The sequence below is a fragment of the Chaetodon auriga genome, chromosome 13, assembly GCF_051107435.1.
Source record: "Chaetodon auriga isolate fChaAug3 chromosome 13, fChaAug3.hap1, whole genome shotgun sequence".
Lineage (NCBI taxonomy): Eukaryota > Metazoa > Chordata > Actinopteri > Chaetodontiformes > Chaetodontidae > Chaetodon > Chaetodon auriga.
In genome coordinates, this window is record NC_135086.1 from 12,856,194 (window position 1) to 12,875,517 (window position 19,324).

At 42.0% G+C, this 19,324-nt stretch overlaps 2 protein-coding genes across 3 annotated transcripts in view; both read left to right on the forward strand.

Moving 5' to 3' along the window:
• The first annotated feature begins 1,121 nt into the window (after nt 1–1,121).
• xirp2b (xin actin binding repeat containing 2b) lies at nt 1,122–16,570 on the forward strand. Its single transcript, XM_076747186.1, has 10 exons — nt 1,122–1,217; nt 1,877–2,005; nt 2,674–2,763; nt 3,055–3,112; nt 3,216–3,304; nt 4,094–10,543; nt 10,583–10,804; nt 10,946–13,631; nt 14,735–14,865; nt 15,020–16,570. Exons 1-9 carry the CDS (start codon nt 1,167–1,169, stop codon nt 14,824–14,826), a joined length of 9,867 nt encoding a protein of 3,288 aa, XP_076603301.1. The 5' UTR covers nt 1,122–1,166; the 3' UTR covers nt 14,827–14,865; nt 15,020–16,570.
• A 1,206-nt stretch (nt 16,571–17,776) lies between these two features.
• The window catches only part of b3galt1b (UDP-Gal:betaGlcNAc beta 1,3-galactosyltransferase, polypeptide 1b), a 47,768-nt gene continuing 46,220 nt past the window's right edge, over nt 17,777–19,324 (forward strand). The window contains exon 1 of one of the 2 annotated variants that reach the window (XM_076746286.1): nt 17,777–17,850. The gene's annotated coding sequence lies outside the window, so the exon portion shown is untranslated. Of the gene's footprint in view, nt 17,903–19,324 lie in introns of both variants that reach the window. The other variant, XM_076746287.1, reaches the window with a different exon arrangement.

Consider the following 19,324-nt stretch of genomic DNA (forward strand, 5'->3'; position numbering starts at 1 on the left):
GCTGCACTGAACAAACTTTGAAACAGACTGTATTCATATTTCATTCCTCTTATTTGCATCAGCACATTTCTATCCACAAGAACTGAGGTGTGAATACTTCACAAACAGACAAAAATGGTGTGTCAGCAGCTGGCTGGATATGGAGTCTGTGGATGTTTACAGTTGGAAGAGTTAATTATCTCATTAACTGTCTTTTAAGCACATTGCAATACCCTGCAGGTTAACGGTAATGTTCCTTCGCCTCTGGACTGCTGGTTGATGCAATTTCAGACATAAACTCTAATAAAGTCCAATTATGCCTAAAATGAAAAGGAAGATTCTTAATGAGGAATAAAACCACTTCCTGGATGAGCACCTTTAAAACCCAAGATACATTTCTATGTTGATTGGGAATATAGGCTACCATCAGAGCCTTTATTAATAAAATATAAGTGGTAGCACAATGATTTAAAGGCACAATGAAAGTGAAAGTCATGGCCCTCCTTAAACCACAATGTGATCTGAGTGACCATTTCATGGACCCATCTAACCCCTGGGGTGCACTGTTAATCCAAGGAGATCGCTGAAACCGAGAAAGATTAGACAAAAAACAGGTTTAAAGAATATCGTTGATCATTTATATCACTTGCAAGGCATCATTAACCACTGTTACAGCACCTTTAAAGCATTATCTCAAATTAATATGGCTCACATTTTATTGTCTTTTTATTGATTGAAAAAGTCTAAACATTTTATTATCAGACTGGTGCTAGTACTAGTTCATGATTCACATACAAATGTAGAATAATCACCATATGAGCCATGTTATTTGGAATTTAGTGAAACATGTTAGATCAAGCTTATATCATTAAAGTCCCTTCTCCGTACTGTTTTTAAAAACAAAATTACAACACAAACATTAAAGCTTCTGACACCCTTGCCAGTACTTTAGTTGCATGTGTTTGCACCGTTAAGTATTGTGTTTTACCTCTTAATAATTAGATGACACCGAATAACACATGTACGGTAAGAAGCATTGGAACAGTTGTGTTAATTGGCTCTTTGTGCTGTAGCTGCTGGCAGCGCAGGTTGGAACCAGGGCAGGATTTCCTGAAAGAGGTTTTAACCAGAGGAACCGGATTCACTCTGTGGACTCAGAGGTCATCCCACTGACCAACTGTGAGGCCATGTACCAGGCAGCTGTCTCCAAGCGAGCAGACAACACCATCCCCAGCGGGGTACTTTAGCTTGTGCACGGACATGTATTGTGTCAACTACAACATGTAGCTACACTATCTGGCAGAGCTGCCTGCATTGAGAGGAACATTTGTGTAATTAGGAGCCAACTTTCTATGCTCAATTATTTTGGTTTGCTTGCTTTCCTGTTGTGTGTTATATAGTTTAGTCTTTAGCTGCTTCAGAGCATCCAGGGTTGCACAGTAGCTGAGCTGTACTCTGCTGGTATTGTCACTATTATTGTTGGTGTTGTCACGCAGTGTTACTGGAGGTGTTGGCAGTTCTGCAGCTGGGGAAGGGGGTCAGCAGTCTTGCTTATGTAGTACATATATAAATAGAGGGGAAACATGAGACCCCCTGTGCAGAGCAGAATATAGAGGAAGGTGGCAGAAAACATAAAGTACTGCTGGCTTCACTTTGAAAGAGCTCTCACAGTTCCTCATGTAAATTTTAAGCCATTAACATAAACAAAATGCAATGTGAGTTTATGTGTGTGTGTCTCTGTAGAGAGAGGAAACAAACAGCATGAAGCATTATCTGCACCACTTTTGACAGCGGCCTGCACTGCATGCATAGCGGAGAGAGTATCCCTATTAAGCATCAGCTTGACTTCAGGTCGTGTGGAAGTGGAGGCAGCTAATGATATTTCCTGCTTCATTAGGTCATGGAGGAGTCGGAGGTCTGTTCCCTGCCTGGGGGACTTGCCAGTGTGAGGAAACAATTTGAGACCCAGGAAACTGCAACCTCACACAATATAACCCAGTTCCATTTTCATCACAGAGCCGTGCAGGTAGAACACAGTGTATATGTTCATCAGGCTGAGAGCACGAGAGAGATGACTGCGGTCTTCCGAGCTGAGCATGTTTCTGTTTGCACCCTTACATTTAGCTTTCCATCCACGTCGCTGCATGGCGAACTTTGCAAGTGAAAGTATGCGCATTTAAGCTGAATATTAACACTTAGGCTCTTATTGCATCTTATTGCACCAATACCAGAAAAAAGTGTGTGGGTTTAGGTTACAGACATTACTTGACATTTCTAACAGTTCTCATGAAAACCTCCAGGGCGCTTTTGCAACACTTAAATTGCAGCTCCATTTGGTTGATAGAAACTTAGCAAAGCGATGGAAGAGACTTGTCCTATTCTGTATTTTGCAGTGGTACAGTGTGAGTGAACAGCTTGACAGATTCTTTGTCATCTTGCCTCCATCTGTGATTAGTCATTTCAAACTGCACTCAGCAATCTGGTCTAGCATCTTCTCTGCATGGTATTCAGTTGTGTGCTATTAAGCTTTGGCTGGTGGAGTAAATTGCAGTGGAGTAAGTTCACATCTGTGGATATGATAAGGCGAGCAATGCTGTGAAATGAGACAGAAAAAGTTATCAGTGTGAGTGCGTGTTTGTGTGGCATGCACACATTTTTCCCTGCATTTGGCAACCGCTATCTCCATCTTCACAGGAAACGTCAGACTCAGAGGTGACAGTGTCAAGCAGCAGCAGGCAGGTCGTCCCGGGCAGTCAGCAGCTACTTTTCAACCAAGAAACGATGGTACTGAACACTCTCTGTCACTGAGGTCACTGAGGTCCAACTCAGTTGGATGAAACTTTTCTAATGAGCTAAACTCTTTGATTCCCTTTTTGAGTTAAAACTTTAACAGATTTGTGTAATTAATGTTTGCGAATAGTCTTAGTAGTAGACAGATTGGGCTGAGATTGAAATGTTATAATCAATCGGAAAATGTGTAGTATTCATAGGAAAATGGTTGAATTTCTGTACTTCTTTTGAGCAGTTTTTCTTATCAGTAACGTCTTTTTGCCATTTCTCATTTTAAATACACAGGTGTCATACAGCAACAATAACTTGGAGTCAAGTTATGAAAACCATCAAAATGAAACAGGTAAGATGTCATTTAGATATTTTTATTCTCTGCATTGTACACTGTCACGGTCTGACAAATGTAAGGCCTGAAAACATATACTTATGTCTGTGCTGGCTTTCAGAAGAGGAGTTTCCCAGGTACACTACAAAAGAACTGAGGGATCACTTTGAAAGAACAATAGAAGAAGCTGCTCCACAGAAACCAATTAAGGTAAACATTTCCTTTCACTGACAGACCAAATTATTGAAAATATGAAGGAAAAGATAAGACATATTTATTAAGTTGTAATCCTTAAGATTTTAGTCTTGGTTTATTTGGTGACACCTGTGGTTATTGGTGGTAACAGCAAGTGCGGTTAACTACTTTAGCGAACATTATTTGAGTACCTTCTTCTACAGCTAAAGACCAACTGGTGCAGGATATCTGGTTACAGTGCAGTAAAAAAGACTGTTTTAATAAAGAAGTCACTAAAAAAACATTTAACTAAGTGACAAAAATAAAATACAGAAAATCGTGTTGTCAGCGCTAACTTGAGTGACAAATACACTGTTTCTTAGGGCTAGTTCAAAATAAAAGCCCTCTTTGGTTTCCATTAGTAGTGACTTAACATCGTTCTGACTCCACCACTAACAATGACATTTCTATTTAGAGAGGTAATATCAGGGTGTACTGTACATACTTTGAATTGCTACTGCTCAAAAAGTGCAAGCCATAAATAATATTCACTACAGGGCTTGATGTCATGGAAATCTTAAGGATTCTAACTTTAACACAGTGGAGTGATTTATTGATTTGTGGCTGCAAAGAGCAAAATAAGAAAGTTATTCACACAGTACCATAAACCTGGGACTGACTGCTACGTAAGAGTTTTATGGTCTCATTTTTACGACTTTATCTGCAAGTGTTACAGCAAGGTGACAATAATGTACATATAACTATGGATAATGTGACGGATTTAAAGTTATTTACCCGCAAATATCATTTTTGTTCCATAAAAAGATTGAACGTGACATCAATCGATCTAAGTGGTCCTCAAATGTGACTCAAAACAACACAGTGACTAGTGAAGCGTATGAAGCATCTGCGACTGAGACAACAGAAGACACACTGGCTGCAGTGATGGATTATGAGGATTTTCCACCCCCACCGGCTGAGGATTCTGACTATCTTCCACCCCCACCTCCAGACTTACTACAAATGCCATCAGACAGTCAAAATATTCCAGCATGCCAATACTCACCTGAGCCCCAAGAACCAGCAAACCCCCCAAAATACCCACTCAACAGAGAGGCTTACTTCAAGCAGAGGAGTATGTATGAGCTGAAACGTCTTTACAAGCACATTCATCCTGAGGTTCGTAAGAATATCGAGAAGGAGTACTACAGTGATTACAATGAAACTGAGAACAACCAGTTGGAGAGCCAAGTGTACATGTATGAAGAAGATGACGGTAGCCCAGATGAGATCAACGATGAAGAATACGGGGAATGGGAAGAGATTCTCCCCGGGGAGGTGCAGACAATGCGATGGATGTTTGAAAATAAGCCACTAGACACCATTAAAGATGAAGCTCCTAATGATGAGGACGACAACAACAAAATAACTCAAAAGGAAATCATTCTTGGAAAAGACGTGAGACGCACAGCTTGGATGTTTGAGACCAAGCCAATGGATGAGCTGAGTTCACACAATATCAGCTCGACAGAATATAAAAACAAATTCAACAAGTTTGATAAAGGGGATGTCCGTGCTGCAGCCTGGCTTTTTGAAACCCAGACAATGGACACTCTAAATAAAATGCACAAGGAGGAGGATTTAACAAAAGAGATAGTGTTCACAGAGGAGGATGGGAATGCTACCATTTACATGATCGACAATAAGTACATGGAAAGCCTCGGACACACTGAGACCATTGATGAGAGCCATCTGTTAAGCCTAAGGTCAGTGTTAGAGGAAATTAATGGTGAAAGGAAAACTGTTACAACCACTTTTGATACTCAGTTTAAATGCATCATTATGGGACAGTCAAGCCAAATGCTGGAGATTAAGTCTGTGCGTAAAATTGAGACTGAATTGGAGAACTCCATTGCTTCACGTTGGCTTTTTGATACCCAACCCCTGGACAGGACAAACACAGAACCTACATCTTTGAAACTTGTGTGTAGTCTTTCCATGGAGGATAGCAATAAGGGAGACTGGGGCAGGTGGTTGTTTGAGATAAAGACATTAAATTCTCTAACCGAGTGGGAGAGCTCGAAAATGGAGACTCAAGAGATCATTGGAGCTGACGTGCGCAAGCACTGCTTGGTGTTCGAAACCCAGCCAATGGATTCTCTGAAGGATGACTCCAATGCAAGATCCCAGTCTATTGAAGAAATTATCGGGGGTAATGTTAGATCTGCAAGACACTTTTTTGAAAGCAGTCCTCAAGCACAGAGGAAGACTGACCCTGAGGTTGGAAAACTTCAAAAGGCAACAGCGAATGGAGAAATGAAAGGGGATGTGAGGCACCAAAAGTGGCGCTTTGAGAGTCATCCTCTGGAGCACATAAGAGAGGGGAAGAAAGAGGTTACTCGCACTGTGAATGTTGAGGACGACCTCACACAGGAGGATGGCACAAGCTGCAGGGCAGATGTTCGCAAGAACTGCTGGGTGTTTGAGACCCAGCCAATGGATACTTTAAAAGATGATTCAAATAGTCTGCCCATGACAAAAGAGGAAATTATTGCAGGTAACGTGAGATCGGCCAGACATTATTTTGAAACGATTCCAACTGAGGAGTTGAAAGAGCTTGCAGAGGTGGGCAAACTGAAAAAAACAGGAGCACTTAATGAGGAGAAGGGTGATGTTCGACATCAAAAATGGCGATTTGAAAGTCAGCCCTTGGAGCAGATTAGAGAGGAAAAGAAGGACATCGTCAGAACGATAGACCTTGAAGAAATTGATAAAGTGGATGTCTCAAACTACAAGCAAATCTTTGAGAGCACAGATTTAAACAGGAGGGATGAATCTCAAAAGATTCTCATAGAGGGTGTAACATCTGGTGCTGTGAAATCAAATAAAAACCTCTTTGAGTCTACTCCACTGTATGCTATGCAGGACAGCTCAGGGCACTTCCACGAGGTGAAAACAGTGCGCCGTGAAGAGGTTGTAAGTGGAGATGTAACAACATGCAAGTGGATGTTTGAAACAAGACCCATTGACCAGTTTGATGAAAGCATTGATAAATACCAAATCATCAAAGGCTTATCCAAGCAAGAAATAGAGTCTGGTGATGTTAAAACTGCAAAGTGGTTGTTTGAAACACAGCCTCTTGATGGTATTAAGTACTTCAGCAATATTGACGATGAAGAAGCTGTGGGGTCAAGCAAAAATCTTGAAATCATGAAGGGTGATGTGAAAACCTGCAAGTGGCTTTTTGAGACAAAACCAATGGATATCTTGTATGACAGAGTGGAGTTAAAGGGTGAAAATGAATCTGAAGAAGTGCAAAAGGGAGACGTCAAAACCTGCACGTGGCTTTTTGAGACACAAGCAATTGATACTATCCATGACGAGACAGAGACTGTTCTGAAAACATGCAGTGTGAATCAAGAGGACATCAGAGGAAAAGATGTAAGAATGGCTTGTTTTCTCTTTGAGACAGAGAAACTGGAGAACCTCACCGGGGAAGAGACGGGCTCTTTTAAGCGTGTCACTGAGATAGATATCGCATCTGGAGATGTGTCACGAATGAAATACATTTTTGAAAACCAAACATGCGACATCATGACTTCAACGTCTGAGGAAGTTATGCAAAACCTCAAGAGAGTTCAGACTGAGGACATACAAAAAGGAAATGTGGTAAACTGCAAATGGCTCTTTGAAAACCAGTCCATAGACACAATACATGATAGCCATGAGGAATCTATGAGCAGCCGCACAGTGAAGGATGTACAAGGAGGAGATGTAGATAAGGGCCGTTTCATTTTTGAGACCTACTCCTTAGATGAAATTCAGGAGACATCCTCCGAGGCAGACACACTGATGAAAACACGAAAAATTGTCCAGGATGAAGATGAGAAGGGCGATGTGAGAAATTACACCATGATGTTTGAAAGTCAGCCCCTGTATGCCATTCAGGATAAAGAGGGCCTTTACCACGAGGTCACCACTGTCACGAGTGAAGAAGTAACACGAGGAGATGTCGTTGGAGCCCGGTGGCTCTTTGAAACTAAGCCCCTCGACGCTATCAAGGACACAGATGAGGTTTATATAATTAAATCTGTCACACAGCAAGATGTGCAAAAAGGAGATGTCACATCTGCCAAGTGGAAATTTGAGACACAACCTCTGGACAGGATTGCTGAAGAAAAGAAGGCTTCAATAAAAACTGTGGATGATATTCAAGGAGGCAATGTGAGGATGAACAAAGATCGTTTCGAGTCTGACGCGCTGTCACAGGAATCTGTTAGAACGGTCAGTGTGAGCGAAATACAAAAAGGTGATGTCAGGTCTGCGAAGTGGAGATTTGAAACACAGTCCATTGACAAAATAAGAAGCATGAGCTCAGAAAATCTCATTGAAACAGTTAAAAAGGAGGAGGTTGCAAAGGGAGATGTTAAACAGTCAGTCTGGCTCTTTGAGAAAAATCCTCTTGACCATATTAAAGAGATAAATGAGGACCAAGATCATGTGACCGTGACTCAAGAGGAGATTTCCAGAGCGGATGTAAAGACTACAACGTGGCTCTTTGAGACGACACCATTTGACAACTTTAATGAGACAAAAATGGAGAGGACTGAAATCCTGGGCAAGAGCATCAAGGGAACTCTTGAGGAACTTTATAGTCAGGAAATGGTAAAGTCAAAGGGAGTACTCATTGAAGCTGATGAAATTGGTGATGTTAGGATGGCAAAATACCAGCTAATGAATAAGCAGGCTCCGGAGATACAACGAGAGGAAGTCATTAGGGGGGATCTGCAGACAATTATGATGAACCTACTGAACAGACAGGAAATAAAGGAGCATCAGATAGTCATAGATTCAGAGGAGAAGGGTAATATCAGTTCAACAGTGCAGCAACTATTCAACCAGGAGAGAGACAGCAGTATTGAAAGGGAGGAAATATTAACAGGTGACATCCGGGAAGCAATAAACAACCTTTTCAGTGAGGACAAGTCAGCAAAACATGGAATACTCATCCAGGAGGACGAGAAAGGAGACGTGCAGATGACATTATATGCCCTTCTAAATAAACAAGAGAACGTTAATGTTGAAAAAGAGGACATTATACGAGGGGATATAAAGAGTACTCTTCAAAAACTGTCCTGCTCAGACAAGTCAGATCGCGAAGTGAAGATAAAGGTAGATGCCACTGAAAAAGGAAATGTCAGCTTTTACTCCACGTGCATTGAATCTGGATCTCTCGACTATCTTAGACAGCTCCATTTAGAACCTGATGAGACTCCAAACACAGCAGAAAAAGAGAAAATCGTCGGAGGCGACATCAAGGGCACAAAACTCATCCTTGGTCGTAACCAAACGCAAATTGAGCGCACAGTGGAGGACGTCATACCCGGTGATGTTCACAACACTGTGAAAGTTTTCATGTCGGAGCCAACAGTTTCACTGGAAAGACTCCAAAAGGAGGACATAGTCAAAGGTAATTTAAGAGCTGCTTTGAATTCATTGTCTGAATCAGCAAATCAGACAGTTGTTGTGGAGAAAGAGGAGGTGGTGAAAGGCAACATACCGAAAGCCCTGCGTTGCCTGGAAAGGGCTCAAAAGCGGCACAAGGAGGTGGAGAAGCCAGATATTATCCCAGGAAATATCAAAGGGGCTCTGAGATCCCTTGAGAAGTCAGCAACATCCAGAGCTGAAGCTGTTGTGGAGGATTTAGTTTCTGGAGATGTGAAGGCCACGCTCAAATCTCTGGAGCTGGCAAAACAAACCGTGAGGGAGGTGGAAAAGGAAGAAATTGTCAGGGGTGATATTCGCATAGCAATGCAAAGTCTGCATGATGCCTCCAGTGAGAGGAGAAAGTGTCAGCAGGGGACAGATGTCCAGGGAGACGTCAAAGGAACAATTCAGCTCTTAATGGAGCCTCCACCTTCACCGAGGATGCAGAGGAGCCCAAGCCTTGAGGAGGACGTAAAGGGTGATGTTAAGATGTCAATTAAGGCATTATATGAGACGCAGGAGCAAACCCAGCTGGAGAAAGAAGAAGTGATAAAGGGTGATGTTAAAGGCACTATTAAATCCTTGCTGCAAACAGCACAGCGTGCAACTCCCAAAGTCAAACTCGGAGCATACAGACGAGTCAGAGTCAAGCAGAGCCCTCCAGTTAAAAACCTAACGGCTGATGCACAGAGGAACATACAGAAGATAAAAACTGCTAATTTAGTTAAAAGATCAAAAGAAAATCATTCTGTCTCTAATGAAACTGAAATAGTTCAGACAAGGTCAAGTTCTGTGGAGCGATCTGCTCAGCAATCAACAAATGTGGTGAAGCATAAAACGATTACCCAAAACCACGGAATCAAAACGTTAAAGACGGAGTTTCGGAATCTAAAGTCGAGCACAAAGGGAATGATAAAAGTAGATAAAACCAAAGTTGCAACTGATACTTACATCCTAAAAGTACCAGAGTCTGATCTGCCTCTTCCACCACCACCTCCACCAGTAGTAGACATTGACCTTCCTCCTCCTCCTCTTCCCTCTGTTGATTCTGACATTGATCACCTTCCTCCTCCACCACCACCTCTCACCAGCGAGCAGGACTTCCTCCCACCTCCTCCATCTCAACAGGAGCTGGAGAGCATGCCAGCACAGGCAATTCATCCTTCACCAGCAAAAGCAAAAAAGATGACAGTTAAAAAAGTGAAAGGTCCTGCTTTACACCCGGTCCCGAAGCTGGAGCCTAAAGTGGAAATCAGTAAAACACAACACGTGGAGGTTACATCAGAGAAAGTGGTCGAAATGAGCCAGAACCAGTTGAAAACTACATCAAAAACTGGTCCATGTGAAATCCCTCCACCCCCTGAGTCACCACAACGGCTAAAGAAAGCTTACATCTCTCCTGTGAAATTCACCCCTCCACCCTCTCCTCCACCCTCAATGAGAGGGCCCGTGAGTAAATTTAATACTCCATTGATAAAAGCAGAAGAAAAGTATCGGAAGCTGCGGGAGGAAAACACCCCCCCAGCCACTCCAACACCCACTTACATACATGACTCAGTCACTGCTGCTCTTCAAATGCTTTCCACCTTAGACACAGAGCAGTCAAATAACAGCACATCAGAAATGGTGACAGCTGAAAAGATGGCAATGAGTGCTCATTCAGACTCCCGATCATGTAATTTATCCAAGCATGTTGTTGTCTCAAATGCCACCCAGAGCACCGTCAGCGCTAGTCATGAGAAAGCCCTCACAGATTCAATGATTACATCCTCTGCTAAACAGCAAATCGTCTCTAATGAGACTTCTAAGGTTGTCTCTGTTCAAAAGACCTCATCTGTGTCAGCTGTTAGACAGCAGATGCATACGAGTACACAGAAAACTGTTTCTGTTTCCTCCAAGCAGTCGGCTCAGTCCGTTATGGCTGACAAAGTCCAGACCTCAATCACTGATGCTGCAAAAACAGAAAACATGGCGGCTGATAGGAAGAAAGATTCCAAAAATCAGAAAACAATGGCCTCCTATAAATCCGAAGATCAGAAGGAAGATGAAATGCATTTTGATAAAATCCCTGAAAAGATAGTAAAACCTGAACCTGCCTCTGAGAATAAGAAGACAAAAGATAATACAGCGCCAAAAGCACCCACTGACCTTTGCAATCAGTCCTTCCAAAAAGAAAATGTCACCTCAGACCAAAATGAGTCCAAATCACCACAGCGTGGGAACAAGAAGAAAACTGATCGTTCTCCTACCAAGAGCCAAGAGAAAGTTTTTGATCAGCCAATGCAAGCAGAAAAGGCAGCTGCCAATACAAATGGAAAAACAAGCAAAGCAAACCAAAAGGTGAAAAAGAACAATAAGCAAGAAAAGCAAGTAGTCACGAAAACCTCCAATGACAGTGAGATAGAGAGTGTTTCACAAGATTTCAAGGTGGAAGTGAAGGAAGCTGCTGAGGTTAAAGTGATCAGTGAATCTACAGAGGTAAAGACAGAGTTAAAGCAGGGGATTAAGAGTAAGAGTGTTACTCCCTCTCCTGCTGCTGCCTCTGCTGTTACAGTTAGCATAACTGACAGCCAAGCGGAATCTCCAGCAAAGAAGAAAAAGAGGTCCAAAAAGTCTAAAGGGGTTGCACAACCCGTTAAAGGTAAAGAGATTTCTGTTGAATTAAACACAGATGTTATAGAAGCCAAGACAGCAACATCTGAAAAATCCCCCCAGACTCAGGAAACACTCGCCCAAATCCACAAAAGTGTAAAAGATGAGCAAATTCAAGTGAAGAGAGAAGTGATTACCACAGAAAGCAAAGATGATCAGAATTCCCAGCCACAAGACGCCGTTCGAAAGCATGTGAGGGGAGCTCAAAAGACGAAAGGAGCGACAGTTATTCAGCAGAGCGCAGAGGAACCATCAGAAGAAAGCAGGGATGTCCCAATTACAGTGACAGGTGAGTCAGAACAAAATGAACTAGTAAAGTCAACAGGCAGAACAGAGGAATCTCAGAGGCAAGAGGTCCAAGTATTAATCTCTCACATCACAGAGAGGCAAAGTGTTTCACAAAAGACTAAATCTGAGAAGATTCTGTGCAGTACAGATCCAGACTGGCTCATGAGTCCAGAAAGAAAGTGTGAAGTGGAGGGATCTGCAGTGGACAGTGACGCTCAGACAAATTCTGAGATTCTTTCACATATGAGGAAACTGGCAGAGCCGAAAATGATGGATCTGGAGGATTATGAGACACTGGAGAAGCATGAATGTGAGCCAGTGTGTGAGAAGTCTGCTTCCGGTGGGGCAACACCAAGAATATCCAAGATCAGCATTGGTTCTGCCAAAATAGAGAACCAAACAAAGAAAAAAACCTCCCATGAAAGAAGGAAAGATGAAGTGGGTCAGTGCAAGTCTGTCGACCTCCGGTCTCCCTCGCCTTCGCTGAGGATGCGTTCTCCCTCGCCGACATTTATCACCATCGAATCCACACGAAGAACTGACTCCCCCCAGAGAGTTACTCCATCACCCACCCTGCTGCACAGGCCACCCACGCCTCCCACACCGCCACCACGCAGGTGTGACACCCCAACATCGCGCCTTACGAGAATCACACCTTCCCCGACTTTTGACAGAGCAGAAAATCTGGCGAGACTCAAAGACACAACAGCAAAGCTCTCACGTGGCGTCACTCCACCACCGCTACTGTCCCAACAAATCTCAGAGAAGAAATCGGAGATTGTGGAATCGCCTGCGTCGTTCCATCGGCAGATTAAAATCGAGTCCCAGCTTGTGGAGGCCTCAGTGACATCGACTGCTACAGAAAAGCCCAAAAAGACTTTATCTGGGGAGGCTCAGCAGGCTGATGTAAATTCTCCACATGTAGAAGAAGATCAAGTTAATATTTCAGAGGGTTTGAATGCAAATGAAATACAAAGTAAGTCAGAGACCCACATGCCTTTGTGTCAAAATGACCCAGATCTTGTTGAGGCAGCAGATATTTCAGAGCCATCATCTGCATCTGTCAAAGAAAAAAGAGAATTTTTTGAAGAGGCTCAATGGGCTGAAATTAATAAGACCTATATGCGAAAGGAGCCCATTGCTATCCCCGAACGACTGGGCCCAGACATGGAGGAGTGTGAGGAGGAAAATAAGAACAAAGAAAAGGATGAGCTTCCCAAGGCGGACTTGTCGAGTCTTGTAAACAAATTTGAATCAGCAGAAGAGACATTAAATTTCAGAAAAGAGCTTATCCCACTCACAGAGAGGCTTCGCAATGATTCTGAAAGCACAGATTGTGACAAAGAGAAAGCAGACACCCTGGAACAGGAAATGCCAACTTTTGACATTCAGGCTATTAAAAATGTTTTTGAACTGGGCGAGCAAAGTTCCTCATTCAGAGAGGAGAAAAAGGATCAGGAGGAGCCTGTGTCAAGCCTGACTGAAACAACAGCAGACACTTCAAAGCAGGAAAGTCCTCAAGAGACAAAGGGAGGCTCACGGAAGAGCACTCCCCTCCCTCCTCAGAAAAACGAGGTAGAAACTGTAGCAGCAGAACCACCGGCAGCCTTCTCCGAAACCAACTCAATCACAGAACATTTCTCAAATGTTGATGAGTTTGGTAACAAGGTCACTGGAACAAGGACAGCTGTCACTGAGCACACTGAGAGTGTGTCAACCCAGCAGGCTCCTTTTTCTTATGCTGATGCAGTTAAAAGAAAAGCTGCAGCGGCGAGGCGAACGCAAACCTACGATGAAGATGCGACGGAGAGTTTGCTTAGGAATTTCCACAAAACGTGGACAGAGAGCGAGACAGTTTTCAAGAGCCTTGGCTACACTGTTTCTGAGGAGACAACATCACAAGTTGTGTCACATGAAACGAAGATCGTCTTATCTGGTAAAGACCTAAACAGCATGAAACCACACAAACTAGTGGCGTGGATTATCAATGAATGCAGCATTTATTATTAATGTATTGTGTATGCAAAAAGTGTTGGCTATAACCAACAAGACTACAGCCATGCTAGCAGCTCTGCAACACTTTACTTAGCTACTGTATGGAGAGCAGTGCTTTGTGCTAAATGTGGATGTTAGCATGCTAACATGCTCACTATGATTAATCTACATGCTGATGTTTAGAAGGTAAATCTTCTTGGTTTAGTGTAACATTTACTAATCAAGATTAAACACAAAGTACAGCGAGGCTGATGGAACTTAGTTTGCTGTTGTTTGGTCATAAACCAAAGTATTGGACAAATAAGCCGAATAGAAGCCATTTACATCCAATGCCAACCTTAAACAGAGAAAACAAACTTCTTCCTTTTTATGACGGCCAAACGTCATGTGATAGCAACTCAACCAACTCTATTCACTAGTAAAGGCCGTGACATTCACTTGAAAGCTCTGGAAAAAAAAGAGGACCTTGAATGAAATTAATTTGTTGAACTTTTCGTACATTGTTTGTGATTTGGATGATGTCATTCTAAACATAATTGGTCTAATTGGTCATGATAAGCACTGCAGCCATGCTATATTTTCAAGAGGCTGTCCATTACCTGACCAGAATAAAGCCAGCATGTAATGTACCTTTCCAACAGGAAAATTGCACTATATGCTGGCTGAGGGCTCCCAATGAACCAAATGACAGCTTATTTGTAGTGCTCACAAACACTGCCAAATTGCGTTTGAGAGATGCATGGATATCTGTGCATGCATGTGTGTAGGTGGATGAGAGAGTAAAACAAAATCCTGAAGAAATATATGCTGAATCATTCGCTCTCATAACCACTGTAAATGTTTAATTTAAATGCATGAATGAGCATGTAACATACATTTTTGGATACAAACCTAATGTACTGCATTGTAGATTAAATTCTTACAAAAGAATGAAAGAAAAGCGTCAGTTGTTGCATTGTGAGGAAGCCCAAATGAAATGCTTTTCACCTGGGAAAAAGGAGAAAAAAGAAGTCAGATAATTTGCATTTTATCTCTTTCAAACAGGCTCGAGTTCCGAAGTCGGAGCTCTGCACGGTATGTCGGAGGAGAGCTTATCCGATGGATGCTCTGATAGTGGACAAAAAAAAGTACCATAAATCCTGTTTCTGCTGTGAGCACTGCAGAAATAAATTAAGGTAAATACAGCATTTATTCAAATAAATGGTCACCATGGACACCACTGAACAATGCATTGTTTTAATTAGAGCATGTTCAAAAAAATAGAGGAAACTGTTTCATGATTTCAATGTGGTTCGCCTCTAAAAGAAAGAATTTTCTTCCCTCTTGCAGCCTAGGAAATTACGTCTCTCTCCATGGACATTTCTACTGTCTTCACCATTACAAACAACTCCTCAAGTCCAAAGGGAGCTACGATAATGGACTTGGGCAGAAACCTCCCACAGGAAGTGGTGGACCTATCCCCTCAGATGAGAAACTTGAATATAGATATTCCATGAGCAGCCTAAGTTCAGTAGAAAAAACACACAGCGGTGAGAACGAAATGACAAAAACGTGTGATGAAAGCAAACCACACTGCAATAAAATATCTGTAGTTTGGCCCCCACACGCCGATCCCCCGAAGAAAGCTTTTAAAATAGAGGAAGACATTCAGCTAACTAAACCACAGTGGCCCCCTCCAGACAACTCCCCGATGTCACAGAAACACCAGCACAGAAAGGCTGTTCCCAGAAGTGTCCTTTGAAATAAAGTCACCCAACTACACAGCTTAGTCAAATAAAAACAAAGAAGAAGCACAAAAGACGGGATGGTACGATAAGATACTTGGAAAGAAGTGCCCTGTTGGTACTTAAGCAAGTGTTTGGTTGAAGGTCATTTAGTTAAGTGATTTAAAAGGGAAGATGAAAAGTCGGGATACGAAAGGAAACTTGTTGTGTATATACTTGTAAATGCTGTGCAAGTGGGAAAGCAGGTTGTAAGTGTAATTAACTGTAAGTAGGCAGGTAGGCACTAGAGAGATGAAGACAGAGAGTGGAAAGAGGACGTGGACATGAAGCACTTGCTGCATTTTTTTTTTTTTTTCCTGACGTTCAGCACTCACACTGATGTACCGTTTAAGACTTGACATCAAGATTAAATTAGATTTTACAAAAATGGGATCAGTTTTAATTGCTCTAGCAACTGTTGTTTGCCTTGTCTTGCCAACACGTTAAACACACGATAGCTAGAAAAAGCATCAAGACAGATTTAAGATGAAATAAAATAGGGACTGCAGATTGATCCTAATGTTGGTTTTAATTTACATTTCTGGGTGTAATTAAGGTGTAGGTTTAGTGAGGTTTAGACTAAGCCTCTCAATTCACACTGCTTTTGGAACTAATACCATAAAAATCTACGAGTGTCATTTTATATAGTCATTTGTCCCCACTTTCACCCCTTTTCTTTTATTCTAAAATTACTCGGTTTATTGTACAATTCGCTCCATTTTTTGCTACTGTATGCCAGTTCATGGAACTAGTTTTAGTCTGTGGACTCTGCTGTTGTATTATTTTGTCAGGGCGTTTATCTTTCAACATAACAAAATTTTTGCATTTGCCTTTTTTTTAGCACCTGGTGTGCCGTCTTCTACGTGAAAGCATCTTGGAATGATTTTATTTATAACATTGAAAGTATATAATATAAACAGGTGAACTGGTGATAATCATGTTTGTTTTGGACATTTGTAACCTATTTTGAACAAGAAATATTTTTGAATGAAGAATTTTATTTTTTAGATTAGACAGTTCTACCTTGCTTTGTACAAGAGAATTCCTCATTCTGTCATGCTGTCAGGCTGGTTCACTTTCTTTATTGCTGATCTAAGAGCAATAAAATACTGAATTGAATTGTTTCATTTGTCTCTTTGAAAGTATGTGAAACTTGTTTCACCATCTCAGACACAAAGAGGAAGCGCTGTCACAGAGCTTGTCAGGTGTGTGTCTGGCTGAGGGAGCCTACAGGAGACAGGGGCAGGTCAGCAGATCCCTTTCACATCATCGGTATAATCTCCTTCAGAAGCTTTCCCCACCCTGGAGGGGATTTTGGAGCTCAAACCACAGGTGTCGACTAGGAAACTATATCCATGAAGGGAAAAATTGGAAGTTGAATATTTAAAAAAGGCAGATGATGAACAGCTTGAACACATGCAGCGGGGGATACAGCACATGTCTTAGATGAATTTTACAGCCGGGCTAAAATAAGCTTATGACCAAATGTGGTTACTCATCCTCTTACTGCTGCTCAGTGTAGACGTCCACGTGCTCAGCATACCGTTCGCTGCCTTTGACCACCTATAAAATGGTAAGACCACTGATATATTTTAAGTTACATTAAAGACTTGGTGCCTTAACATGGAAAGAAGTATATAACATGTAAATTAAGGCTCTGAATATGATAATATCTAAAGCAGGGGCACATAAACAGGTCATTGTGTGGTGTGCAGTTTTCCTCATGCAGCTGCAACATATGTGCATATTAAATTCTGTGCATACTGGACAGCCCCATACTCATCCAGTAAACCTTTAGCATTTGCATATTTTTTATTTTGTTTCCTCTTCTCTAATCCTTTTTTACTCTTACTTTTTCACTGTTCTTTTTGGGTAATTAGATTTTTTAGCACAGTATCAACTTTTGAATAAAAGTGGAGATAATGTCGAGGAGCTGTAGGAGGACCTGCTTTCTTAGGAATAAATTATAATATAAACCAAACAACAAAACACAGTTTGGCCCATTACACACACACTATTGTGTGTGTGTGTGTGTGTGTGTGTGTGTGTGTGTGTGTGTGTGTGTGTGTGTGTGTGTGTATTCCGTCCGGACAGGAGCTAAACGTGTCTGTCTGCTTCGAAAACACTTTGCAGCTGACTGGAAATTCTCTCACAGCGTCAATCTACCTTGCTACTACAGCCTAGGTGCGGTCCTCAGGTTCCCCCTCTGAGCCGATTGGTAAGGAGTCTATCGGATTACACTCTGATTGGTCGGCTCCGGCTCGTCAGGCGGATACGTCATCCCAGTTGCACTACCATCATTTCCCCCAGTCGAAATAACAGTGCTTTAGGATGCTGGAGCAAAGCGGTAGCGTATCATCAGGACCACAAGTCTGAGTGGGATGGAGACTGAGTGAGGTAGGCACAACAAGGCTGTCTGTTCTGCCCGACATGGTGCGTGCAGTGCGGGGTGAGCTTCTCTTTATGTTGCGGGATGTAATGCTTCTACTTTTCTGATAATTTCTGTTTGTAGATTTGCGTAAACGCAGATAAAAATCCGTCCTTCCTCATTTCCGTGCGCTCATCCGCAGCTTTTCGGGTGTTGTGGGGCTTTGATCTCTGCCTCAGTCCGTTGCAGCTGAACCCGTTTGGGTCTCCAGTGATGCAGCTACTTTGGCTCAGTCCCCGCCTGAGCACACATTGATCCCAGTCCTGTTTCACAAGGGCCGTCACCTCTGCACTTAGAAATGCGTCGGATGCCCAGGACGACGGGAGGTTCAGGTGGCCAAGTTACATATAGTATCTTATCAAAGTTTAAACAGATGTATTTCTGCATGTTAATGGGGATATTTTTCCCCTCGCAGTGCTTGTGCGTCTTAGGAAATGGTTCAATTTTAAAGGCAGCCTCGTATTTGACTTGAGAGAGAAACATTCAGTCATGGAGAAATTAAAATCCTTCAGGTTCTGCAGTCAGCTCACATAATTATTCATTTTATTGTTATTATTATTCATCATAGGTCAATAGTGAATGCTGCTGCTTCAGTCAGACTTTGATGTTACATTGGCTCACTGGAAGATTAAAAATAAGAAAATGATTTTTTTATTTATTTATTTTTTTAACCTTTATATATATTATGATAGCCTTCAGCTCACAAGGAAGAGTCTTCTAGTCAAGTAATTTTAACACCAGTTTATCATGCTATTCATTTTAGTTGGAGAAACTTCATGTCACTTATTATCCATTTCTGACTCCAGCCATTCTTCAAGATGTCACTTTGCCACTTCTGCAGCAGACAGTGTGATGACGATAATCAGAATAGCTTTAGAAGTTCAAAGTGAAGAGCGAGTGAGCGAGCTCTCTGGAGGAGCTGTGTTTCCTCTCGCTGCCATTACTGGGACATTTTAGATCATTATCTGGATTAAATGTTAATGCTCTCTCTCACTCAACCCCATGATGGTTTCCGTTACATGTCCATCTGCTGGTACAGTAAGTAGTGGTCAGAGCCGGACCGGCCACCCGTGCATCTAGAAGCATCTTTTTGCTTGTTGTGCTGGCTGCTGAGCTCGTCTTCATGCTGTAACGCCGTGTGTGTGACCGCTCTCGCTAATCACATTTCTTTAAGGTGTAATTAGTCTAGTTAGTCTAAAGCCTTAATCCCTGGTTTAAGTGTACTGTAACTTTGCTTAGTCAGTGTTGCTTCTCTTATCACACAGGGCTTATAAGCAGCATTTATTTAGATGTTGGCAGTGCATTTAGCTTTTGTTTGAAATAAATGACTTGTTTAAGGTCTGTGTGGAGGTAGTGAAGGAGAAAAAGTTGCATTTTATTAACTGAGATTGTTGGTTTTAAAATATTTGCATAATGTTAATGCATCCTTAGGTCTGTGATGGT